The 27,117-nt window shown below is 40.4% G+C and overlaps 1 protein-coding gene across 1 annotated transcript; it reads right to left on the bottom strand.

The window, feature by feature from the left end:
• Window positions 1–543: 543 nt before the first annotated feature.
• On the bottom strand, window positions 544–26,737 carry TASL (TLR adaptor interacting with endolysosomal SLC15A4). The gene is made up of 2 exons (XM_056131321.1): window positions 26,640–26,737; window positions 544–1,815 (listed from the first exon to the last, which is right to left on the bottom strand). The coding sequence occupies exon 2, from the start codon at window positions 1,812–1,814 to the stop codon at window positions 918–920; it is 897 nt and encodes a 298-aa protein (XP_055987296.1). The 5' UTR covers window position 1,815; window positions 26,640–26,737; the 3' UTR covers window positions 544–917.
• Window positions 26,738–27,117: the final 380 nt, after the last annotated feature.

Genomic DNA, 27,117 nt, shown 5'->3' with positions numbered 1-27,117 from the left:
CAGAAATCGAACCACAGTTGGCCACATGCAAGGCAAGCAACTTACCCAATACAATATTTCTCTGGCCCCTATACTCTTTTTTAAACATGGTAAAAACCACTTCCTGGTCTGGAGAATTAAGGGAGCATATGTCAAAGGAAAATTTTAACAATGGGAGAAACAAGATTCATAATTTTTGTTGAAGTTCATTTCAACCAAGAAAATTTACATGCAGCAAAATAGAATGAAATAGTATTCACCATATGGTATTTATTTTCCATTAGAAAATTCCATCTCCAATAGTAAACTGAATTAGGTCATGTAAATGGTTATTTTTTACTGTAGCTATAGTTAAGTCCTCATTCAAAAATCAAAACATCATTGCAATATATTATAATTTTAATCTTTAGAAGAATATATTTAAAATGATCTATTGACACAAAATAGAGAAATGTGATATAGACAAATATTTTGAAGTGTCTGAAGCTGTCCTGCTGTCCAAATTGATCATCCTTCTAGAGTCCATTTTCCTCAAAATAAAACAAGTTAGTGGAGTTCATTTGGATAAGAAACATTATTAACCCGTTATCCTCAAATTTTGATTTTTTTTTGGTGTTTGCTTTGGTGTGCTTTCACATTTGACTTCTTTTTCTCGATGTCTCTTTAAATTTCTTATTTTAAACGAGTCATGCCATTTCTTTTAATCATTTTCAGTTATTTTACTACCCTCTCTTTGAAATAATTTTCTATGACTCCTCTTCCCACATTCCTTCATCATAGGCAATATTAAGCGATTGCCTCTTAGTTACATCTGACTTCCAGTCCACCTTTACTTCTCATGATTACTCTAATATACCTTCTGGCACTTTCTCAGAAGAAATGAATAAAGTGTTGCTCTAGGTTAGAGTAGTTGAGAAAGAGGAATGGAAGTATCCTCTCTATGGATTCACATTGCTATACTGAGAAATATGGAGGCTAGGAGTACTGATTTCTGTAGACACCAACTGTAAGAGGCGGTTAATGACTATATCCTTAGCCTTGGATGTCTCCAAATTCTTCTCTCGAGACACTTGAAGGCTAATTTGGTCCACACTTGTCATGATGAGTTCAGATGCCAGAATTTGGGTTGGAGAACTGTCATTAAATGCAGTATCCATAATGTACTGCTTATATAACTCTACCACCTTCTGCTCCAGGTACTCATTCAGCATTGCGTTAGAGATAGGCTTCTGCATTTGCAGGCTGTTTTTCTCTTTGATGCTGGTTATCTTCCAGTAAGATGAATACTGCTTGATCGGTTTGGGGGGAAAGTCACTAGGCTGAGTGGAAATGAAATCCTCCATGGGTAAAGGAATCTCAGATGATTTTAGCAAGGGGCCATATTCAAAACTGCTCTCAGAAGGAAAATCTGTTACCACAGAATTAATGGCCATGACCTGGCCCCCTGCAATATGTAAGTCATTGTAATTCTTGCAAATACTTTTGCAGGAAGGTGGAACCAAGTAAGTCTCTCTGCTGAGGTCTCTGCATGTTTCATCGGCAGCCAAGCTTGGGCTCTCAAACACAGGATTTGAGTATGTCTGCAGCACTGAGAAGCTCTGATTTCTACTGTGTTGGCTCTCTCTTGAATGCACTGAAGAAACAAAGTTGTTAGAGGATTTGCAGCCTACATAGAGACTCCTGACCTGCGTGTTATCCACAGAGGAGTAGGAGAGAGCAGCTGCAGAGTTTGTCTCTGCCTCGTTTTCCTCAACCACCTGCTTGTTATAAGGTGCACAACTCCAGTGAATATCGTTCCAGTAGGCAAGTCCACTGAGATATCCTTCTGACAGCATTCTGGAAAAAGAGTGAATAAATTACCATGGGGGAAAGCACAGACTGTGAGTTTCAAAACTGGCAGTTGATATTATAAAATTTTAAAAAAGGACAGGGCCAGAGAGATAGTACAGTGAGTAAGGTGCTTGCCTTCTATCCAGCCAACACTGGTTCAATCCCCAGCACCCTATATGTTTTCCTGAGCACAACCAGGAGGGGTCACTGAACGTAGAGCCAGGAGTAAGCCCTGAGCACCACTGAGTGTGGCCCCAAACAAAGCCCCCCAAAGTAGAAGACAATAAATGAAATTACTGCATTCATTCAACAAGACATTATTAATTCTGTACCTTCAGTGAACCAGAACTATGTAAGGTGATAAATATACCAAGATGAACAGAATATAGTTCCATCCTTCAAGAAGTTTACACTAGGGGCTTGAGCGATGGCACAGCGGGAAGGGTGTTTGCTTTGCATGCAACCAACCCAGGTTCGATTCCCAGCATCCCATATGGTCCCCTGAGCACCACCAGGACTAATTTCTGAGTGCATGAGTCAGAAGTAACCCCTGTGTATTGCCGGGTGTGACCCAAAATTTTTTTAAATTGTTTACACTAAAGTAAGTGGGTACAGGCAGTGACAACTTTATATCATTGCATTTGGTTGCATGTTAATAATACCCAAAGGAAGTATAGAGGAGGAGCCCCTAACCCAGCCCGAGATACAGGGACAGAGGTCACAGGAGATGTCACATAGTAGGTGATGACATGTCAGCTAAGGCATGAAGACTAAAAGGAAGCTGCAGTCATCAGCACAAAATTAGAATAGAATATGATGCCATGGCCTGTTTACCATATATCAAGAATCTGAGCAGAAGGAGACAGAGAAATTGCCTAGCTGTGGATCATGCAGCGCTTTAGAAGTCAAGCAGTCATATTTGTGTTGCATCCTAGAAGAAATACAGATTGATAGAGAAAGTGCAGATTGAGGAAGTGACATATTGAGTGGGTTATCAGAGGAAATATGTTGCAAAATCTACTGAAAAGTAGAGCTGTATGTTTCGTCGCCTTTGTATTTTACTATAAGGAGCAACTAGCACCATTGTTTGCCTTTCCAGAGACTCTAAATTTGTTAACTTGTATCAAACAGTTGACAGCAGTATCATGGTATGAAATTAATTCACATCCAACTGACCATGAAGGATTATAAACTGCCCCACTGATGTTTACTCCTGGTTTCCAAGCAGCTTTCCTGACCAAGGCCTTTTTCTCCACCTGCCTCTGCTCCCCACACTCAGCATTTGTCACTGGAGTTTAAAGTGTCTAGAATAGACTAGAAACCAGCAGCTGCATTTTCTAAAAAAAGGACCTCCCCTGTCTGAAGCAACAGTCAATAGCAAGGAAAGATGTAGTTCTTTGGCCCCCAGGACCAGACTGTACAAATAAACTGGTCAATGTAAGCCTGAAACTGAAGTCAAGACAGAAAGATTTGAACTTTTTGTACAGTCCCTTCATAAAAATATCAGCATCACCTTCTATTCGTGTAACTATTCCCCAGTGCATTTAAATTGCATAGTAATACTATTATAAATGTAATATAATCAATTCCATTCTCCAGATTATTTCAACTATTTCAATGTCTATTCCATTCCAGGCACTAGGTACCATAAAAATACAAATTTTTAAGATCTTCCCTAAAGCCATGAAGCAATTCTGGAAAGCAAATCACATTTCTAAAGATCAAGCAAATCATGTTTCTGGAAAAAAAGTTAATGCTGTAATTGGGAAAAGTTACCTTAGTGTAATTCTATCCTCAACAATATGAGCAGGTAGGTGAAAAGTATAATCTCCAAAACTTGAAAAAATAAGTAGAAGTTTGGGTGAGATGGTACAGGGGTTGAGGCATTTGCCTTGCACACAACTGACCTGGATTTGATCCCCAGCAGCCTATATGGTCCCCCAAGCACCGCCAGAAATGACCCCTGAGCATAGAGCCAGGGATAAGCCCTAGGCACCGCCAAGAGTGGCCCTAAAACAAAAAAAAGAATTTTATTATAAAGGCTTAGTAGTGATACAGTAACTTCACAACCCTACTACTCAGACTATATCAGGGCCATTCCACCTTGATGGCTTTGGATTACATTGTGGAGTCTGAGAGATAGTGTAGGGGTGAAGAAGCATGCTTTGCATGTGGCTTGCCCAAATTTCAGCACAACATCATGTGTTCCCCAAGCAGGGCAAGACCTAAGCACCAGTGCATCCTCAGGCCTTCCCACTGAACCATCAAGAATCCCAGGAGGGCCCCCTGAACCTCCTGAGAATTGCTTTGGAGATATCCTCCCACCAAAAATGGAAAGAAAGAAATAAAAAGAAGAAAGGAAGGAGAGAGGAAGGAAGGAAGGAAGGAAGGAAGGAAGGAAGGAAGGAAGGAAGGAAGGAAGGGAGGGAGGGAGGGAGGAAGAAAGGAAAGGAGGGAAGGATGGAGGGAGGGAGGGAGGGAGGGAGGGAAGGAGGGAGGGAGGAAGGGAAGGAGGGAGAAAGAATATCATGGGAGGGAACCAGACTAAAATTACAGGCTTTTTATAGCACTCCTGGGAATATATCCCAGAGAGGCAAAAATGTATAGTCGAAGTGACATCTGCAAGTGTTTGTTCATTGCAGCACTCTTTACAATAGCCAAAATCTGGAAAAAACCTGAGTGCCTGAGAACAGATGACTGGTTAAAGAAGCTTTGGTACATTTACACAATGGAGTACTATGTAGCTGTTAGAAAAGATGAAGTTATGAAATTTACATACAAGTGGTACTACATGGAAAGTATCATGTTAAGCGAAATGAGTCAGAAAGAGCGGGATAGACACAGAAAGATTGCATTCATCTGGGGAACATAAAGCAACAAAACGGGAGACTAACACCCAGGAAGGGCTCAGATTAGTACCAGGAATTTTGCTCCATGACTTGAAGGCCAGCCACATGTGCTAGGTGAGAAGGAAGCTCAGATAGAGAAGAGAGCACCAAATAAAGGGTGTTGTGAAGACCCTCCCAGGGTGGGAGAGACATGCTAAAAGTGGTCTATAGACCAAACATGACTGCCACTCAATGCCTCTCTGGCAAAACACAGTACCCAAAAGAAGAGAGAGAGAACAGGGAGGAATGCCCTGCCACAGCGGCAGGGTGGGACGGGGGGGGGGGGGGGGGGGGGAGGATGGGGGGTGGGAGGGATGCTAGGACCCGTGGTGGGGGAGGATGGGCACTGGTGGAGGGATGGGTACTTGATCATTGTATAACTGAAACCCAAGCACAAAAATTTATAAGTCTATAAGTGTACTTCATGGTGTTTCACTAATAAAAAAAATGATAAAAATAAATAAATAAATAAATAAATAAAAAATAAAATTACAGGCTTTTGAGTTTCTCAATAGGCTTTGGAAATTCTTGGTATAAATAACAGTTTTTACAGAAATGATGTTTGATATATATATATATTATGCCCTGTGTTTGTAAACCTCATAATCTAGGAAAATATGGGGCATAAAATTTATCAATAATAAACTCTGTGGACAGATTTTTTGCATGAAGACCATATGATTCCAGATAGGTTTGGAGGGTTAATGATAGATGTTTTGTCCCACCTCCCAGGAAGATTCTCAGGAAGCAAAAAGTATTGCAAAAGTCTCTCTTGCCTGGCCTTGGGTGGGGGCAGAAATCATGCCAGCTGTGTAGATTGCTTGGTTGCATCAGCCTGACACTGCCTCAAGTTTTCTTGCATATGAACATGCTGCCCAGACTAAAGCCAAATCCCTGGACAATACCTATACTCGAGATGGAGGACTTCAGATGCAATATTTCAAGTTTATTATCAAAGGCGCTGAGGGGAAAGTTGCTATAGATGTCACTGTGTTGGACGACAACCAAAGACACTCCTAGCCCACCTCCCCAGCTGACCTACACTCAGAAAAGCTTCAACGTATAGGCACCCCTGTTGGGTGAAGCGGAGGGTCCCCTGGAATGATTAAAGAAATGCTGATCAACAGTGATTACTCAGTTGAGTATGATTACAGTCAAATTGAGATGGAGAAAAGCAAAGTTTTCCAGGAAACGAGCAGTTCTTTTATCCCTAATCCTCAGTGAAGGACCTGCGGATGTGAGACTGCTTCATGCTGAAGTGCTAGGGATACCTGGGCCACTCCCATGGCTCTCTAAGGGTGCACCTGGTGATGCTTGGGAGACTACGTGGTGCTGGTGCTGGACCAGTGATCAGATGCATGCTAGCATGTGCCATAGTTGCTGTACTATCTCCCAGACACAGCAAGGCAGTAAGTGATATTTTAAGATGATATAGTCATATAGTCAAAGACACAATAGAAAAGCAGTAATATCTGAAGGTGAAAAAGCAGGAGACCAAGGATTAATGACTTCCAAGACCTGAGAAATCAGAGTCTTCCCAAGATTTAACTATTCCTCAATGGCCCAGGGGCATAGTACAGGAAAAGGTGCTTGCCTTGCATGCAGGCAATCTCTGCTCAAATCCCTGGCATTGCATATGGTCCCCTGAGCAAAGAAAGGACTGAACCCTGAGCACAGAGACAGGAGTAAGACATGAGAACCACTAGTTATGATACACCACCCAAAGTAAATAAATTCCTCTAAATGTTTAGGAATGGGTGGCTTCACCCATTCTTTGGGAGTAAGTTTAAAGGGGATTATAGGGGCTGGAGTAATAGTACAGCGGGTAGGGCGTTTGCCTTGCATGCGGCCGACCTAGGTTCAATTCCGAGCATCCCATATGGTCCCCTAAGCACCGCCAGGAATAATTCTTGAGAGCAAAGCCAGCAGTAACCCCTGTGCATCACCGGGTGTGACCCAAAAAGCAAAAACAAAGGAGGGGATTATATCTAGAGTAAGAACAATGGCTTAAAGATGACTGGATAAAGAAACTATTGTACATATATACACAACGGAATACTATGCAGCCGTAAGAACAAAAATAAAATTCATGCAATCTTCTGCAATGTGGATGGAGCTGGAGAGTATCATGTTGAGTGAAGTTGGCCAGAGGAGAGGAATGGACTCAGAAAGTTCTTCAATATGTAGAATATAAAGAAACCTCTCAGGAGAATATCAAATTCCCATTGGCAATAAAAATGAAGAATAGAACTGGTCTTCAGTAGGAAACTTGTAATTGGGGTGGGGGGATAAGTTAGGGAAGGAAACACCAGGACAGTGGGGGAGGGGGGGAAGTGCCTTCACAGAGACAGGCTGGCAGGGAGAGGGAAACTGGTGACATTGATAAAGGGTACTGGGCACTGGTGAAGGTGTTGATATTGGAACAATAGACAACTGAAACACAATCATAAATATCTTTGTAACTTTGTAACTTCTAGTGATTCAATTAAAGAAAGAAATAAAGAAAAATTTTTGAACAGCAGTTAGAAGCCCAGTTCTTCTCCCTCATTCCATGCAGGAAGTCTGTCTTTGGCCCCGAAGGAGAACTTGAGATTTATTCTCTAAAAATAAGATATAGATTCTCTAGATTATGGGATACCTACAGATGGTAGAATTACTGAACAGTAATAGTTTGAATAAACATACATGTTGGGTGCTAAGATCTATGACCTCTCCCCTTAGTCAGCCCTAGAATACCAGCAGGAAAATCCAGCTTCCTATAAGGATATTAGGAAGAATTTTCTAGAGAACCCCACTAGTCTCAGAATAAAAATTTGCACCAAAGATTCCCCAAATAAAATGGCAGTGATATATCTCTCTTGATTCAAGTTCACAATAGATATGAACATACTAAGATTTTTGGAATAACAGTTCTTAAATATGAGTAGACTTTTGAAATTCCTGAGGAAAGTGTTGGTAAATGAGACCAAAACAGCTGCTACAAGAACATGAACTTTCCCAAGAATAGTTGAGATAAGTACCAGGAGGTCTGCTCCAAGGCTTGGAAGCTGGCAGCACATGCTGGGGGAGTGGGCAGCTCAGATAGAGAAGGAAACACCAAGTAAAAAATGTTTGGAGGACTCGCTCAGGATGCGAGATGCGTGCTGAAAGTAGACTATGCACCGAACACGATAGCCACTCAATGCCTCGAATGCAAACCACAACACCTAAAGGGAAGAGAGCAAAAGGGAATGCCCTGCCACAGAGGTGGGGCGGGGTGGGGGAATAGGTTGGGGGGAGGGCTACTGGGATCATTGGTGGTGGAGAATGGGCACTGGTGGAGGGATGGTACTCGATCATTGTATAACTGAAACCCAAGCACGAAAGTTTGTAAGTCTACAATTATACCTCATGGTGTTTCACTAATTAAAAAAGAAAGAAAATAAACTTAAAGGATTAGGTGAGATACCATAAATATTCTCAAATATACAAGGATAATATTACAATCTTGAATGAAGAATAGCACTGTAGCACTGTCCTGCCGTTGTTCATCGATTTGCTAGAGGGGGGCACCAGTAACGTCTCCATTGTGAGACTTATTGTTACTGTTTTTGGCATATCGAATACGCCACAAGGAGCTTGCCAAGTTCTGACATGCGGGCAGGATATTCTCGGTAGCTTGTCGGGCTCTCTGAGAGGGACTGAGGAATCGAACCCAGGTCGGCCAGGTGCAAGGCAAATGCCATACCCACTGTTGTTGTAACTTTTAAAGCATGAAAATATTAGAAAATAATAGTAATAGAAAAAATATAACTTAGTAGAAGAATTGGAAGGCATAGTTGAGGCAAACTCCCATTTTGAAAATAGAATAAAAATCCAAGATCTAAAATAATAGAAAACGCCTCCCCCAGATGGAACCCCGGTGACCAGAAGCCTCTACAAGCATAGCTCGAGTATGCGGGAACTAGGACTTTTCCTCCAAACTGCCGGGACCATCCAAGCTCCCAGGTAACCTCTGACTCCAGAAGTCATGCCCACGGCCCGCCCCCCAGCACCATCTTTACAGCACACAGCCGCAGAGAAGAAGGGCCACGTGGAGGGCTGGCTCCACAGCTCCCAGAGAAGACACCAGGTTCCAAAAAGAGCCGAGACCACCGGGAAGTCCCAGATGGGGTAGGTGCCGCATCCCGCCTAACCCAGATGGAACCCCGGTGACCAGAAGCCTCTACAAGCATAGCTCGAGTATGTGGGAACTAGGACTTTTCCTCCAAACCGTGCGGCTGCTTACGCGACCACGCGACATCTCCGTATATACAAAGTGATCAATGGGAAGTAAATCCCCCAACATTTCTCCCTGAAAATCAGAGTTAAGCTTGGAACAGAAAAGTGAACAGACTATGCGTTAATCCAGGCAATCATGTCTGCCCGGAGGGGAAAGGGTGTTGCTCCCTTCCGCCCTCCTCCCTCTGGAAAGAAAGATGTCGGCCGCATGGGAGCCATGTGGGCAGCAGGTATGAGCCAGGGATGTGGGGGCAACTAAAACCTCATGGGAAGGGGGGGCGTTCTGGTCCGTCCTTCACGCCCTACCGAGGTCACCAGTTGCCCCCCACGAGCAGCTCCCCAGCACGGCCATGGCCCCAGAAGCACAAGGACTTAATGCAGAACCCAGCAGCTTGGAGCAGAAAAGTGAACGGACTTTGCGTTAATCCAGGCCATCATGTCAGCCCAGAGGGGAAAGGGTGTTACCCCATTCGCCCTCTCCTCTCTGGAAAGAAAGATGGCGGCTGCATGGGAGCCTTGTGGAGAGCAGGTATGAGCCGGGGGTGTGGGGGCGACTAAAACCTCATGGGAAGGGGGGCGTTCCGGTCCATCCTTCACGCCCTACCGAGGTCACCAGTTGCCCCCCACAAGCGGCTCTCCGGCACGGCCACGACTCCAGAGCACAGAAACCAATCTCTTAATTATCTGACTTTCAGTAGAAATACTTCCAGGGTTAATAAGTAAAATAGCAGAAATCTAAAACCAACATTTAATTCTTGAACCCAGCTGTAGAAAGCAAATCATTTCACAATGCTTTTTCATCATGTCTCATATGGAGGGGGGTAAACTCTAAATAATAGTGGTGCATCTTTTATTGAAACAATGAATCTAATCAAAGCAGATAGAGTGTTAACTAGAATTCATCTGCCTCGCAGGCATTGGGAGGGGTGGGGGGTGGGGTTCTATTGGGGTTCTTCGTGGTAAAAAATAAATATTGGTAAAGGGAAATGTGTTTGATATTTGCATGACTGAGACCTAAACCTGAAAGCTTTGTAAATTTTCCCACAGTGATTCAATAAATAAATAATCAAAAAATAATAATAAAGTTACAAAATATGAAAAAATAAAATAAAATAATAGAAAAAATTAAATTAGTGTAGTAGTCCAGAAGATCTGCTTTAAGAAATGAAGGTTCAAGGATCTCTTTAAGATAGTACAGTAGGTTAGGTGCTTGCCTTGTATGTGACTGCCCCTGGCTCAATCAATCCCCAGCACCTCATTTGTTCCCCTCAAGTGACCCACAGAGCCAGGAGTAAGCTCTGACCAATGCCAGTTGTTGCTCAAATCCCCATCCCTCGAAAAGAATTGAAGCTTCCAAAAGAGGAAAGACAAAATAGAAGTCTTCCATTTCCCTAAATGGGCCAAGGATATGTTACTGGAGGTAAGGTGCTTGTGTTGCATTCATCCAAATGCCAAATTTCTGGCATCATATTTAGTGTAGAAACAATTTTAGGCTATCTGCCAGAACAGATGGACATAAGTTCCTAAGGAAAGTAAACATAGACCTACAACCTCTCAGCTCCTACCTGAGACAAAGAGGAGGGAAAACTCAATTTCAAGACAGAAAAAAAATCTCAATTTCCAGAGAGAAAAGAAAAAAAAAGATCAAGAACCAGAATCTTTGAACTTCTTGATATTAGCACAAGAAATAAGAAGATATATGACAATTTCAAATTCTTTTTCATTTTTATTGAAGAGCCATGATTGACAAAGTTAATGAGCCATGATTTACAAAGTTACTGATAGTTGCACTTTAGGCATACATTAATCCAACATCAAGCCATCCACCAATGTCAAATTCCTTCCACCAGAGTTCCCGGATTCCCTCCCCATCCCAATCCCGATTTCTACCCCCACCTGTCAACTTTACAGACTCATTGCAATGTCTAATTTTTTTAATTCTTCAAATTATTTTGAGCCTATAATTTAATAACATATCAATCACATATGAGAATAGAAGTGCAGTAAATTTTGGTCACAGCTCTCAAAGAACTCTACTCTCAGGTATCATTCTTGAGAAGTCAGTGGAAGATATGCTCCACTGAAAGGAGTAAGAAAATAAATAAATAGGAAACAACAGGGCCAGAGCAATAGTGTAGCTGGCAGCCTTGCATGCAGCCAACCCAGGTTCAATCCCCAACCCTTCATCTGATCAGTCTCCCAATCCCAGAAGGAGCGATCCCTAAGGGCAGATACAGGAATAAGTCCTAAGAACCACTGGGTATGGCCCAACTTGCCAAAAAATAAAGAAAAACTAATACTGAGAACAGGAAATAAGAGACAATAAAGCCCTTCCACATAGCTTTCCCTAAGTCTCTGCTCTTAAAGCGCTGTCCTATAAAGTGCTCCATTCTGACCTGCTTAAATTGTTCCAATAACGGGGCTGGAGCTATAGTACAGATGGTAGGGCATTTGTCTTGAACGTGGCTAACCCACATTCGATCCCTAGCATTCATATGATCCCCTAAGCACTACCAGGAGTAATTCCTGGAGCAGAGCCAGAAGTATCACTGGTGTGACCCAAAAAGACAAAAATAAAACTTAAATTGTTCCCATTAGGTGAGAAGTCCTAGAGAAAAGTATTGATGAACCCTTGGTATCAACACTGCCAACCTATAGACCAGACTCCTGGTACTCAGAACCTCAGCATTCAGTGCTGAAACTGCCCCAGACACAGTCTCAGAGATTTGTGACTTTTCTCCAAAGCTATCACACCAAGAACTATCATAAGGACAAGATATTCACATTCACATAGGCCCATTGGGTGATGAAGGGATGCTTTGATAGGGCTTGGGACAGAGACAGAATATACTGGTGGCATGAGGGGGCTGTCCAAGACTAGGGAAAAAAGAAGGAAGAGCTTCAGATTGGGATTCCTCATTTTTTCTTGTAGGTCTAGATATATCAGAGAGAGAGTTCTACCCATGATCAAAGTAATAAAAGCTGTGTAACAGACTCAAAAGGTAATGTGGCTAATTGCAGTAGATCAGAATGCTTCTGGAAGTAGAGATGTAATTGAAGTAAACTTAATAAGCCTTCCCATAATAAAGAGATAGATAGAATGTACTTTCAAAGTGAATTCAGAATAGGTAAACAAGTGGGGAAAATCTACACCATGACTGTTCAGTGGAACTTTCTGGAATTTTGGAATAACCTAGAGCAGAAATGTCCAAAATATTAACTAACCAAAGAAGCCCAGAGAAAGCTCACTTGTTGTGAGTGTTGTTGTAGGAGTGAGGTGGAAAGTTCAGTTCCCAGCATCATTTCAAACGCCAACAAAATATCTAGCATTTCAATCTCTAGCACTTCACAAGCAAGTGTGCAAGTACCACAACTAAAACCGTGTGTTCCCCCATGGGCACTTAGGCCCAAAAGTCAGACATTAAACAATTAAAAGGAAAAGAAAAAGATTAAAATAAAATCAGTCCAAAAATGTTAACTGTTACATGCAATGATGAAGCAATTGAGATATGGCTAATGAACTGGAAATTTTAAATTAATTTAAAATACCACATTACTAATATAAAAAGCAATATAGACATGGAAAATAGTAAAGGTACCAATGTAAACTTTTCAAAAATACTGAACAGCTAATTATAAAGTTCACTGCATGATCACTGTCACAACAAGTTTATAATTTTATCACACTAACTGACTCATTTCCATATTCTTTTCAAATGGTATTGAAGAGTGAGTATCAAAAAACAGTGAACCAATGGCATCAACTTTTTGATGTTTTGGACTGAAGAGAAAACTCAAAGGACTGAGGGAGCACATTCTTTGCATGTGAAAGACACAGGTTCAATACCAAGCACCAATGGCACTGATCCCCGAGTATTAAACCCCTGAGTACTTCCAGATGCGGCCCTAAAGCAAAACAAAACATTCAGATGTTTGTTACTGAAAAGAAGCTGTCAGGAGTCTTAACTGAGATGCTTCATTTCACTGTTTTGAAATAGAAATTATCTAGAACTTCCTTTTTTTTGTTTCTATTTGGGGAAGTCTAGAATGCCTGTGTAAATGGTTCAAGGAAAATTTTAAGGCTGTTTTGATTTTAATAGTGTGGTCTCTTGGGTTGTCTCTGAAGTAATGAAAGTGCTGTTCAATAGAATTTTCTGTGGTGATGGAAATGTTCCCTCTTGGTGCTTGCACTATGACAATCCATAGCCACATGTGACGATCAAGCACCGGAAATGTGGGTGGTAACTGAAATGTTAACTTAACTAAACTGTCCACATTTTGTACCATAATGGAGACAACTCCATTTTATAATTTAAGATAAAGGTGTGCAACAAAGAAACTGACTTGCTACATGACTCAGTCATAAATAGCTTTTTCTAGTCATACTAATATCTAAAGTGGTGAACACTGAGCTAAACACATTGAAAATAGAACCATGGGGCTGGAGAGATAGTACAACGGGCAAGGTGCTTGCCTTGCATTTGACCAATCTAGGTTCCATCCCTGGCACCCCCTATAATCCCAAAACTTTTCCAGGAGTAAGCCCTGAGCACTTCTAAGTGAAGCTCCCTAACCAAAACAAGTTGTATTTTACCATGTATTGTGATATAATAGCAATAAAATTTGGCTTAGTATTTAATTTATCTGTGTCCAAACCGAAACAGGGCAATTGGGTTTATACTTGGTGAAAGCAAGAGAGGAAAAAGGAGAAATAAATCCTCATTTTCCTACTATCAGTTAATAAACAATTTCCTAATCTGAGAAGCCAAAAGTCACAACACAGGCATGTTACCTATAGAAATGGGGGTTAATCCCAAATCACTTGTAACAGGAGATTAAAAGGAGTTGTTTCTAGAAAAGGAGAATAGGGACTTAGCAGTAGAGCATTTACCTTGCACGCAGCCAGCCCGGCCGAGCTGGGTTCGATTCCTCTGCCCCTCTTGGAGAGCCCGGCAAGCTACCGAGAGTATCTCCAATATGCCAAACACAGTAACAACAAATCTCAAAATGGAGACGTTACTAGGCCCACTTGAGCAAATCGATGAACAACGGGAGGACAGTGTTTGTTTGGTTGGGGGTGATACTCAGCAGTTCTCTGGGGCTACTTTTAGCTCTGCCTTGGGATTCTCCTGGCAATGCTGGGGACCATGCAAGCATGAACTCAGCCCGTGGAGATCTCTCTCAAGTGGGTCTCCTATTTGTCACAACAAACCTCTCAGAATGACAGTGATAACGTCTGTGCATATATAACTTTGATTATTTTTTAAAGTTAAATAAAAAGTCAAGTAGATATTTTTATAATGTCAGCAAGAGGGGAAAGAAATGAAGGTGGCGCTTTCTGTGCCCCTGATGGTGTGGTTACAGATACTACCTATTCTGGAATGTTTAAATGGTGAAGAAGAAAGGGAGAATTGACCCAGCTTAGTACTGTGGCCTCAGAGATAGTCAAATCTTCTTTGGAAGTCAGAGTACGCTCCTTTATCCTGTGAATAAAAGGAAAAATGTTGCAGCAGGAAGATCTTTATGCAAAAATGTGCATTCAGTATTCGTTATAGAACAAGCACTCCCAAATACCCTTAATTTTTGTGCAAACAAAAGCAAACATATAAACAGCGGAGAACAGACTCAGTAGTTGGAAGACACAGAGAAATGTATCACTAGCACTGAAGTTATATTTGCTTGTCTTAAAAACAAATTTGGTGGGGGAACTCCCAAGTGGTAATCACAGGACCCATCCTCCCCCAGGACTATTAGGTTTCTGTGATACTGTGGATGCTATGCTGTTTGGGGCCTGAAAGTGTCAGGGACAATCAGGGCCACCCCAGCAGTGCTCAGGATCTCCAGGGCCACCACTGGCAATGCTTGATGCTGTGTGGTGCCAGAGATCAGAGAGCATCAGGCACAGCCTGTGCCTTAACTTAACCTTCGTACTATGTCCTAGTCCTAAAGAAGGACGTTCTCAAGATCTTATTCAATATCTAAAATGGAGACCATCTTCATGAGCTGTTTCTGCAAGTTAGAAAACATTTTCTAATCCAAAATGTTTGCACTGCAAATCTTGTGTTAAGACCTATTTGACCTTTCTTGTCAACCTATGAAATGTGAGTTTCACATTTTAAAATGAAAGGCAAGGGTTGGGGCATGTGAGACAGTAAAGCATGTAGGGCTTTTGCCTTGCATACATCTAACCGAGTTGTTGTCCCCGTTACCCCTTATGGTCCCCCAAGCCCACCAAGAGTGATCCCTAAGCACAGAACAAGGAGGAAGCCCCGAGCACCTCTAGATGCGGCCCCAAAACAATAACAAATATAAAAGCAATGGACTAGAGCAATAGTACAATGGGTGGCGTGCTCGCCTTGCACATAGCTGACACAGGTTTAATCCTCAGCACCCTGTATGGTCCCCCGAGTCCTGCCCAGAATGATCCCGGAGTGCAGAGCCAGTAGACCCTAAGCACAACCTGACAATCTGGTGTGGCCCAAAATGTGGAAGGAACGAAGGGAGGGAAGAGAGAGAGTGAGGAATAGTAGGGAAGAGAGAAGGAAAGGCCTCAATATTTTAATATCAAATATTATAATTTCAGATACTTTGGCCTGTGTTTCAAAAGAAAAAAGATTAACCTTGAATTTGCTATTTAAAAAGTTGGATTTGAGGGCTGGAGCGCTAACACAGCGGAGAGGGTGTTTGCCTTGCACACAGCCGACCCGGGTTCGATTCCCAGCATCCCATATGGTCCCCCGAGCACCACCAGGAGTAATTCCTGAGTGTATGAGCCAGGAATAACCCCTGTGCATTGCCAGGTGTGACCCTCCCCCCAAAAAAGAAAATCAGATGGATTTGATCAGGCCGCGAAAAGGGAAAAGGGAAAATGTATTACTGAGAGGAGAGAAGGTGGACAGAAGCAGAGGCCTGTTATTCTCATGTGGCCCAATAACAGATTCCAGTCTACGCATAATATGTGACTCCTCCAAATTTCCATAAACTAAGAGCCTTTACTGAAATGTCACGAGTTTCAGATCCACTCTTTTTGTCCTCATACATGTATCTTTCCAATCTCCCACTATTTTGTTTTATATTAAAGTATCACTCATGCAACCTTCTTTCATTTTATCTGCATGATGGCCATCACCAGATGGTCTCCACCCCTTCAGAACAATAAGCCAGGGTTTAGCTTTCAGTAATGGTTGTTTTTCCCTATTTATCGCCAACTGAGACCTTTGTTGGTGCCTCAATTTGGTTAGAATAAGAACCCTGCCATACTGATGGGTAGAGCTCAAGGCAGGCGATAAAAAGAGGTGATAGAACCCAATGAAAAGCCCAGGAACTTGGGATTAGTGACAGCAAACTCCAGGCCTCATGGGATAGGGAATGGGCTGGCCCTTCCCATCTCCCTGCCCACATGTAACCCTGGATGTCACGCCCACGAAACTCATTAATGGTCATGATCCAGAGACACACAAAAGAATCTCGGAACTGAGCATCTCACTGCAGAGATTTCTCCAGACCCTAATTATCTAAAATTTTAGATTTCTAGGAGCACAACATCCTATGTTATTCATAGCAGGCAATACAAATAAATTATTTAGCATCTGCCTGTTCAGCAGGTTTGAGTGGTGGTGGGAAATTCAATATAATGGTGATGGGAAGGTGTGGATATATTGAATGTAATCCATTATTGTGAAAAACTTCACAAAAATAAACAAATAGGGGCTGGAGCAATAGCACAGCAGGTAGGGTGTTCGCCTTGCACACGGTCTACCCGGGTTCGATTCCCAGCATCCCATATGATCCCCTGAGCACTGCCAGAAGTAATTCCTGAGTGCAGAGCCAGGAGTAACCCCTATACACCGCTGAATGTGACCCCAAAAAAGCAAAAAAAATTTAAAAACAAATAAAAGAGGTGATAATTCTAATTATAGAGAACAGAAAGTGTATCCAATGTTTAGGGAAAGACATGCTCGTGGCTAAAGGAGAAGACACCTAGGAGTGAGGAGCAGTGAGGCAGGTCATGAGACACAAGCAAGGCAGAGGACGTTTGAGTTACCCCTTAAGCAATGCCAAGTTCTGGGAGGTAACATAGTTAATGAATGTCAAGATGAATGTCAAGAGAAGGGATGAACTGGAGAGACGACGACTGCTGAGCATGGAAGTAAAGGAGAGAGAAGTCAAAAGGAAGAGGGTACTACGCTGGTCAATGGCACCTGCATTGACCAAAATGGGTGGAGTGGGAGAGAGAGTCAGGAAGGAAGCTGATGGGCTTAGTTCCTCTTAAGTGTGGCGTGACTCTGGCATGCCATGGGTCTATGTGCAAGTGGCTGATTTCACCTCAGATTTGGGCAGGGAGCTCATTTAAAAGGTCATTTAAGGTCAAAACTCAAAACCAAACTCATTTCCAAAATATAAGTAGTTGCAGTTTATATTGGGCCTAAAGGAGCTCTGTGAGTTTGTAGTATTTCCAGGGGTGGAGTGTGGCAACCAGATGTACATAGGTTCAGACTCTTGCTTTGCACGTGGTTAACCCATGATTTCTGGAACCACGTATGTATCCCCAGGCACCACTCACCATGACCCTTACACAGTACCAGGTGTAGCCCAAAAGCTCAAAGAATGTCTGTGAAGAGACCTCATTGAATGGTACAAGAAGATGTAACAATAACAGGAGCTTAAAGCTTTGTAAAGACTACCACAGCTTCAGATGCTTTGACTAAACAGGTCACATTTTGATATCTCCATTATAGACATTATAGGATAAAATGGAGTTATGTATTTAGACTTACTAAGGCAAGACAAAATTCTTGAACTGCTAAGCAAGATGCCAGAATACTAGTTCTGAACTTGTCACTAGCAGTTGTTATAGTTTTGTTAGTGACAAGGCTATAAAGGCACAAAAACACTAGTGCAAATTAAAATTCAGATATTATCCTAAGTACTTTTTCTATGCTAACAGGTGGATCTCCACATAGATGTCCAAACTATTAGGTTCTTTATGTAGGTGTTAAATGTCCAAAACCACTGGGTATTCAAACACTGCCAGTAAGAAGAGTCCATGTATACATGTTACTTAACCTCTTAGAGATTCAACTTATCATTTGTAACTATATAATATAGAATTAAAATATTTATGTGTAATTCCTCAACGTTACTATTTCATGGCTTTTTGATTATTTTGAGAATCGTGTATAACTCAGAATTCAACCTAGTTCCTCCATATAAGCAGCAGAGGGCAGCAGAGAGCACATTAAAGTTACTTTTTAAAAAAGGTTCTAAAAAAGTAATACTGTGTGAAATTTATAAACAAAAATACATATATTTACTGACTTAATCCTCATAAAGACCCTTTGATGTAAAACTAGAATGAGAACAGTACTATATCTTATGACAACATAAACTGTAAAACAATCTAATATGTAAAAGTAGACTGATAGAGAAAATTGTTGAGTTTAATTTTATTAAATGTTGGCATATTTTTACTAGATTTCAGTGCCTATCTGTGATATTTTTATAACACAGATCTTGATTTCTTCAAATGTATTATTAAGTGTTCATTTAAAACAAATGTTAACTTAAGTTCATCTGAGACACAAAAGCCTCACCCAATGAATTATTTTAATTATTCACAGATATTTTAATCACTTGAATTTTTGTTTCTTATAATAGAGAAGTTATATGTACTTCTTGTGGAATATTTTTAGAGTTCTCTATGACTGTTTAAGTGGGAAGGAAAGGGCATTTGCATATGAGATATTCTAGGCAAATTTAGCCTACATTAATCATTACCATAAAAAGGATACCAAAATTAACCAATGTGCCAATTCACAAGTTAGAAATATGTGCTAAAGTAAGGCAGCTTGTTAATTATTTACTTGGATTTCAGAAGGTTCGACAACTTAATTTTTTCCATTTGTACTTAATTATAGTTTCTCAGAAAAATATTGTTAAAGCTATATAGATGACTTTTAACCCAAGCAACATGAAACAAATTCAAAGAGAAAAACAAAAACAAAGCCTTCTTAAGAGGTAATATTCGGGACATACCTAAGCTAAGCATCAGAAAACTTTTCCTCGAAATGGCTAAATAGTATTTTTTGTGACAACTTTTTGTCAGAACTGCTCAATTTGCTGATTGCAGCAAGTAAGCAGTCCTAGACAATGTGTCAGCAAATCAGTGTGTTTCTCTGTTCCAATAAAACTTCCTAATTACAAAATTTAAAAAAGGACAAGGGGCTAATTCGACCTGTTGTCTTGTTGTGGTTTGCTTCCCTTGACCTAAGTTGGATAGGTCATAATGATAAGTGCAATTGTGTTAGGTTTGTTCCATACATTACCCCTATTCTTTCAACCCTAGTGCATATTAAATATTATCACGATCCAGATTTTCCCAAAGAAAATGGAAATTGAGATAGAAGCAATGACCTTCCCAAGATCACAAAGCAAGTATTAGTATTCGCAGCATGATTCAAGTTCAAGTTTACAATCCCAAAGTTCATGTTCTGTTCTTAAGGCATATCATGCTACTGCATAGCTGATAGTGGTTCATGTCACAGTCATAACCAGGACTTAGTCCTTTCAGAACAAAGATATCAGCCCCAGCCCGAGTCAGCTGAATGACAGCAGCAGCACTTAATGAGTGAGGAAAGGAAGGTGTAGTGGAGAAAGAAGAAAGAAAACTCCAGGAAGATAGCCATCCCAAGGGGTAAACCAGAGGACCACACACTTGTCTCAGTTGTGTGTCAGTGCTCATCTATCTTTGAGCTATACAAATCATTTATCATATGATCTTTTAATCTAGACATCTGGACATTTGGTCTAATAACTTCTACTGTTAGAGTCTCTATCATTCTATCCTTAGTTTTACAACCACACAGTAATTTAATATTATAAATGCCTAGTTTAAATATTGACAGCTCCACATCACCTCCAGGATAAAGTCCATATGTGTTAGGTCCTTGTGAAATGTGGCCCATGTACACAAGCCTTTGTGATATCTGAACTGTCCCGTGTCCTCTGTTCCCTACATGACCCTAATCATCAGAACTCCCAGTTCTCCCAAGCCACACGCCAGATGTGTGTGTATCCGTGTGTATTTCCTTACCAGAGACCTGATTCTTTATTCATCCCATTTCACCTCCCATAATCTTGATTCTCCTCTGATATATCAACATTTCATAGCCTCTGGCAGTCTGTACAGAATCTTTATCCCTAAATTTGACAAAGATCCTAGGTTATCCTCTCCTACCCCTATCTACTTAAAAGAGTTTGTGGCACTTTCGCAAAACCCAGCTACTGTCTGACACAGAAAATAAATCTCATTGGAACAATCCTTGTAATGAAGGAGTAACAGGCAATAGCAAAAAAAAAAAAAAGGACAAGTGGAAGTGGGGTTTCAAAGGTGATAAGGTGGCAGAACAGGGGCTGGAGTGATAGCACAGCAGGTACGGTGTTTGCCTTGCATGCGGCCGACCCGGGTTCAATTCCCAGCATCCCATATGGTCCCCTGACGAGCTCCGCCAGGAGTAATTCCTGAATGCATGAGCCAGGAGTAACCCCTGTGCATTGCCGGGGGTGACCCCACCCAAAAAAAGGAAAAAAAGGTGGCAGAACAGATCTCATCTCTGGAAGAATAATTTAGGTGTATGTGAGTTAGGATATCTGAGAGGCTAGATTGAGACAGGGAGCAAAAAGGATCTCAAAGCTGCACAAAAATGGAGCCAGGAGATGGTGCTGCCCTCTCTATTCCAGGATATGTGCCTCATGTATCAAGAGACAGAACATTATCTGCTGCTTCATGGGTGCAGCTAACAGTTACAAAAAAGTACATCTAGAGATACATCTGTTAGCAAGCAGGCACTGAAGTTGCTGATGCTCTTTCTTATTGTTTTGGACCACTCATGGTAGTGCTCAGGGCTTTTTCCAGGTTCTGTGCTAGGAATCACTCCTGGAGGAGTCCTGGGGAGGCACCATATAAATGCAATACCAAGGGATCAAACCAGGGGTGATTGCACACAAGGCAAGCACCTTAGCTTCCATACTATCTCTGTCTCAAAGATGTTGTAATAGCCCCAAATTCTCAAAGTCGTCTACTTCATCTTTTCACCTATCCCCCCTATAATTTACATTATATAACTCAAATTGCCTTATATGTGTTTAAGTCCTTACTGATTTGGGGGATGAACAATTATAAAATAATTTTAAAAGAAAACCTTTAGTATAATTGTTTATAATCTAGTAATAATATAACCAAAACTCTACTATAAATCCCTCATTTAAAGTAATCTCTAGAGGCTTAAAAATTATCATTTTAAGGAAAATAATATATAGTGACAGGAAACCTTCCAATAATATCAATTCATTCAGTGTTCACCAAGATTTATTTTTCTCGTTGATATTGTACCTGTTTTTTTTTTAAAGAAATGACATGATTTGAAGATCTACAGCACTCTAATTTTTTAAGTGAATGATAACTTTACCCCAAACAAGGGGTTTCTTTAGGGTGGATCTTACTCTAAAAAAGTCTCAACCATTTCCTTACTCTGATTGAAAGTTCTTTAGAGCTAGAAAATCTCATCATATATTCATACACTTTGTATAATGTTCCTGTTATTTGATCTCTGTGGTATTTATTGACATATGCTCTGAAGTATATCACTTATTCAAATGTCAGTTTTTATAGCAAAACATATAATTTGGAATTACCTACAATTCTTGCAAATATGAAGTAATCCTTAATTTCTGAAAATGTAATTGTTTGGCTAAAATATAATCATATATTTAAAAGGCCTTTCTTATACTTTCACAAAAAAATATACAAATGGCCTACTGCCTTACAAAAAAGTAATCATCATCACTAATTATGAAGAAAATACAAATCAAAATGACATTGATATATTAAATTTCTCTAGTGAGAATGGCTATATTTTAAAAAGGTAGGAAAATTCAATCAGCTTAATCAATGGCTGAATAAATAGTAGTACTCCTACTTAATAAAATAAATAAAAATAAGAAGGTAGAAAAAACCATTGCTGGTGGGCGTATGATGAAAAAGGAATCCTTATTTACTTTTGGTAGGTATCTAATTTAGTTAAGCTTCTATGGAGAATTATTTGGAGACTTCTAAAAAGATTAAAAATGTAACTCCCACGTGATCTAGAAATTTGAGTCCTTGGTGTCTACCCCAAGAACACAGAAATAGTAATTCAAAAAGATATATGCACACCTGTGTTTGTTGCAGCCTATTTACAATAGCCAAAATGTGGAAACAATACAAGTGCCCAATAACAGATAACTGGATAAGGAAATCGCTGTATAAGGAAATCACTAATTCTTACACACATACACACAATAGCATACTACTTAGCTAAAGATGAAAACTTGTTTTTTGTTACAACTTGAATGGAAATAGAGAGTGTCCTATTAAGTGGAATACGTCAGGGGAGAAAAACAAATGCCAATGCCCTCACTTACATGTGAAATGCAAAGACAGTGACCAATTAAAACCAATCCTTAGACTTGAACAAGAAAACTGAACTTACCAAGTAGGAAGTGGACATGGGTAAAAATAGGGTGGCTGAAAAGACATCAAAAGACAACAGTGCAGGAGGGTGTGTGGCACTTTGGTGGTGGTTGTGGTGAAATAGCATTGTACACCACGTTGTTTCAGTAGTAACAAAAAATTTTGTTTGTTTTGGAGCCACACCCAGCAGTGCTCAGGGCTTATTTCTGGTTCTGTGCTCAGAATCACTCCTGTCAGGCTCAAGGAACCATATGTGGTTCCCAGGATCAAACCTGGGTCTACTATGTTCAAGGCAAGTGCCCTACCCACTGTTCTGTCACTCTGGCACCTAAAAGTAATTTTAAAGGCTTATGTTTTTCATATAAACAACAAGAAGAAGATAAATAATTTTCCATTCGATTCTAATTAATTCTTAGGACAAAGAGTTATTCTTTCCAAAAGTTGTATGTTTCTACGTGAATTTATTTCCTTATTTAGAAGATGAAAAATACGGAATCGAAATATCATTCCATGTATTTTTATTATAACTTGGATTTTTCTTCATAGTTTGTTTTCACATCTTGCAAACAGAAAAATTAAAGCTTGTGGTCGCTTTCACAGACATTCTTTCAGGTATTCTTTAAAGGAGCGCACTCAAATGAGGTTTTTAAAATAAGAAAAATGGGAAAGAAAGATGGCAGCCACTTGGGAGCCTTGTGGAAAGCCAGGTATGAGCCGGTGGTGACGGGGCGACTAAAACCTCATGGGAAGGGGGGCGTTCCCAGCTCATCCTTCACGCCCTACCGAGGTCACCAGTTGCCCCCCACGAGCGGCTCTCCAGCACGGCCATGGCTCCAGAGCACAGACACCAGTCTCTTAATTATCTGACTCTCAGTAGAAATACTTCCAGGGTTAATAAGTAAAATAGCAGAAATCTGAAACTGCGCCGCCGCTATTGCAGCCACGCAACATCATTTAATTCTTGAACCCATCTGTAGAAAGCAAATCATTTCACAATGCTTTTTCAGCATGTCTGATTTGGGGGGTAAACTCTAAATAATAATGGTGCATCTTTTATCGAAACAATGAATCTAGTCAAAGTAGATAGAGTGTTAACTAGAATTCATCTGCCTCACAGGCATTGGGAGGGGTGAGGAGTGGGGCTTTATTGGGGTTCTTCGTGGTGAAAAATAAGTATTGGTAAAAGAAAATGTGTTTGATATTTGCATGACCGAGACCTAAGCCTGAAAGCTTTGTAACTTTTCCCACAGTGATTCAATAAATAAATAAATTATAAAAAAATCAAACGATATAAAACAGCTAACAAACATAAATAAATAAATAAAAATAAGAAAAATTGGGCTGGAGCCATAGCACAGTGAATAGGGCACTTGTCTTGCGCACACAGTCAACCTGGGGTCAATCCCAGCCATGATATATGGTTCCCCCAGGCACCATAGGAATATTCCCTGAGTGCAGAGCTAGAAGTAAGCCCTGAGCAGAGCTGGATCTGACCCAAAAAGAAAGAAAAAATAGAAAGTAGAGAAAAATAGAGAAGGTGTGCTATAGTTGTTAATTTTAATTTCTTGATGTTAGAATTGTTAATTTTAATTGATTATATAATTATTAGTATTATCATTACCTTTACTGTTTACTAAATTATTGGTATATCAAATACAATGTATGATACTTAATTGGATTCTAATTTAATAAAAATGCTTTAAAAGACATGTGAAAAATTACTGAAATTTGAATATAGACAATAGATAATGGTTCTGAATTTACGTTACGTGTCCTTAGCATTATCATCATATAGAATAATTCTATTTTACTCGTAGGAGATACATGTTTAAGAATTTGGCAATAATTTGTGTTCTAAAAGCAAAAGTATACTTTTCATCAGTTTCAGGGGGAAAACCCCACATATGTTTGTGTGTATATATAGATATAGTGAGAAAAAAATGTAACAAAATTATATGATGGATTAATCAACATAGGGACAATATAGGTACCATTGTGCCATTCTCTTAAGTTTTACTGTAGCACTGTAGCACTGTAGCAAATCATCGATTTGCTCCAGCGGGCACCAGTAACATCTCCATTGTGAGACTTGTTACTACTTTTGGCATATTGAATACATCAGGGTAGCTTGCAACGTTTTGCTGTGAAGGCAAGATACTCTCGGTAGCTTGCCGGGCTCTCTGAGAGGGGCGGAAGGTATCAAACCTGGGTCTGCCACATGCAAGGCAAACACCCTACCCACTGTGCTATCTCTCAAGCCCTTAAGTTTTACATGGATTTTATTTTTTTTCTTTGGTTTGAGGGCTGCAGTGATCAGGGGTTACTCCTGGAGCTGGAGTGATAGCACAGCAGGTAGGGTGTTTGCCTTGCACTCGGCCAACCCAGGTTCAATTCCCAGCATCCAATATGGTCCCTCAAGCACAGCCAGGAGTAATTCCTGAGTGCAGAGTCAGGAGAAACCCATGTGCATCGGTGGGTGTGACCCAAAAATCAAAAAAAGGGGGTTACTCCTGACTGCACTCAGAAATTACTCCTGGAAGGGATTGAGGGACCATATGGAGTGCTGACAATTGAACCCTTGTCTGCTACATGCAAGGCAAGTGCCCTATCTACTGTACTATGACTCCAGCCCCTAGATCTAAAATGTTTTAAAGCAACATTGGAAGGAATAAATAGCTATGTTTAGTTAATAAAGGCACATTTACATTCTCTCTTATTTGCTATGAACCTAGAGAGACAATCTCATGTATCTAAATAAAGAAAAAAATAGGTGACTGGAAATGTTTCAGTAATTTGAAATGACTCTGTTACATAATTTTTGTGGCTCAGCTATAAATCACTTACTTGCCTTGCTCGTATTGGGCCCCGGGTTCAATTCCTGCCATCACATAGTCCCCTGAGTGCCACAGGAAGTACAAAGAGTTAAGAGAACCCTCCCAAGCATTTCTGGGTGCTAATGCACCCAGAGGAAAACAGATAAATGAGAAACCCTTTAAATTAAGGTTGCGGTTCAGGGGTAGAGCATTAGCATTGCATATGCAATGCCCTCGTTTCAATTTTGGTGTGAGGTCAAAAAATAATTGGGTCTAAAACATTACTTTTTTCTAAGATAATATAAATGGAGCAGTGATTTTGAGTAACACCCCATTTTTGCCATTATTTAATGTGAAACTTTAGTGAAAATTTCAAAAACCTTCCACTTTGATAAGAAACTCAGAAACAAAATAGTCTTACATTGGCCAATATGAAGAAAGGTCTAAAAATGAACACCATGGGACAAACCAGGGCAATATTCCAGCACAGGCAGATATACCAATGTAAAAGAGAGATAAAACAGATCTAGAAAGAATTCAGACAAAACCTACCTATGTGTAATAGGACCTGATCCCCCTAGCACCACCAGGCATGGCCTCTGAGCACAGGGGCAAGTGTAGCCCTTAACCCTGCTTTCTGTGAACCAAAAACTAAAAGTTAAAAAGCTACATTTTGAAAACAGTTGAGAATATCATGTCTCTATAAAGGATGTTTCTCTACAAAACAAAATCTACCTATGTGTGCTTTTACACTAAAGGGTAGTTTCCTAGTCACCCAGATGACAATTTAAAAAGCAGCAGATCACATTCAATTTAACCATATCCTGCCACACATTTAAACGCTTTTTAAAAACTCACTGAACGAATGACAGAATAAAATCCTACTAGAATTTCTTGTGATTGATTTTGTCTCCAAAATTACATCAGTGTTACTGAATTCAAGAGTTGCTCTGTTACTAAAGAAATTCTGCTTAGGTGCTTGGACCTTCTTTTTGAAAATGCAGAAGTTAATATTGCACAGCACTGAGCAAATGAAGACCGAACAAGTTAGACAACAAATATTTGATCAGAGCACTCAAATTTTTTAGATTAAGAACTACTTCAGAAATGTCAAAACTGCAAGCCTGGAGAGGTAAGAGAGGGAGCCTTTGACTTAACTTCCCTTTATTGTTCAATGTCACTGGACACTTGCTTAAATTCCCACTCATCTCTCATTTACTAAACTCTCCCCCAAAAAGATTTTGAGATGTCCTAAGATTCCATCTGAGTTAATGATATCAAAAGGCCAAGAACATGAGAAAAGGAATGGAATGGGCAAAAGTTAGCAATTTGGGGGCCCGTTGGCTTTTTTGCTCTTACCTTCACTAACCAATGTGTTCCGTTGGTCCTGTAGAAGCACAGTGGTTGACCATATAGAGTTCAGTGTGGCGGTCAGCACTTCTTTCAGAAATATTCCCAAGCCTTTTGGTGATCAGCCCCAGAAACTCAGCTACTCATGGCACTGCCATTCTTTTTATAATGAAGTCCATGGAAAAAGTGATGTTTTGCTCAAGTCTGATTTGTGCTAAAGAGCAGTGGGAAGTCCCAGGAAGTGGGGAGGCAATAACTGACAACCCCACATCAAGCCACAGAATAGAGTTTCTTCCCCTTTTTCGAAAAATGAAACCTATCTACGAAACTGTCTCTTGTTCAAAATGTTTATTGCTACATATTTTGTAAGAAGACCATTGGCATTCATTTTCTCCTATTCTCTGGGAGCCCTCTGTCAAGAAAAAGAAGAGTTAAAGTCAGATGCTATTTATAAAATTCTCATTTTTGTCACTGATATATCATTTTC

The sequence above is a fragment of the Sorex fumeus genome, unplaced genomic scaffold, assembly GCF_029834395.1.
Source record: "Sorex fumeus unplaced genomic scaffold, SorFum_2.1 ptg000086l, whole genome shotgun sequence".
Lineage (NCBI taxonomy): Eukaryota > Metazoa > Chordata > Mammalia > Eulipotyphla > Soricidae > Sorex > Sorex fumeus.
The sequence above is the reverse complement of the archived record's forward strand: the minus strand, read 5'-3'. Positions and strand labels throughout refer to the sequence as shown.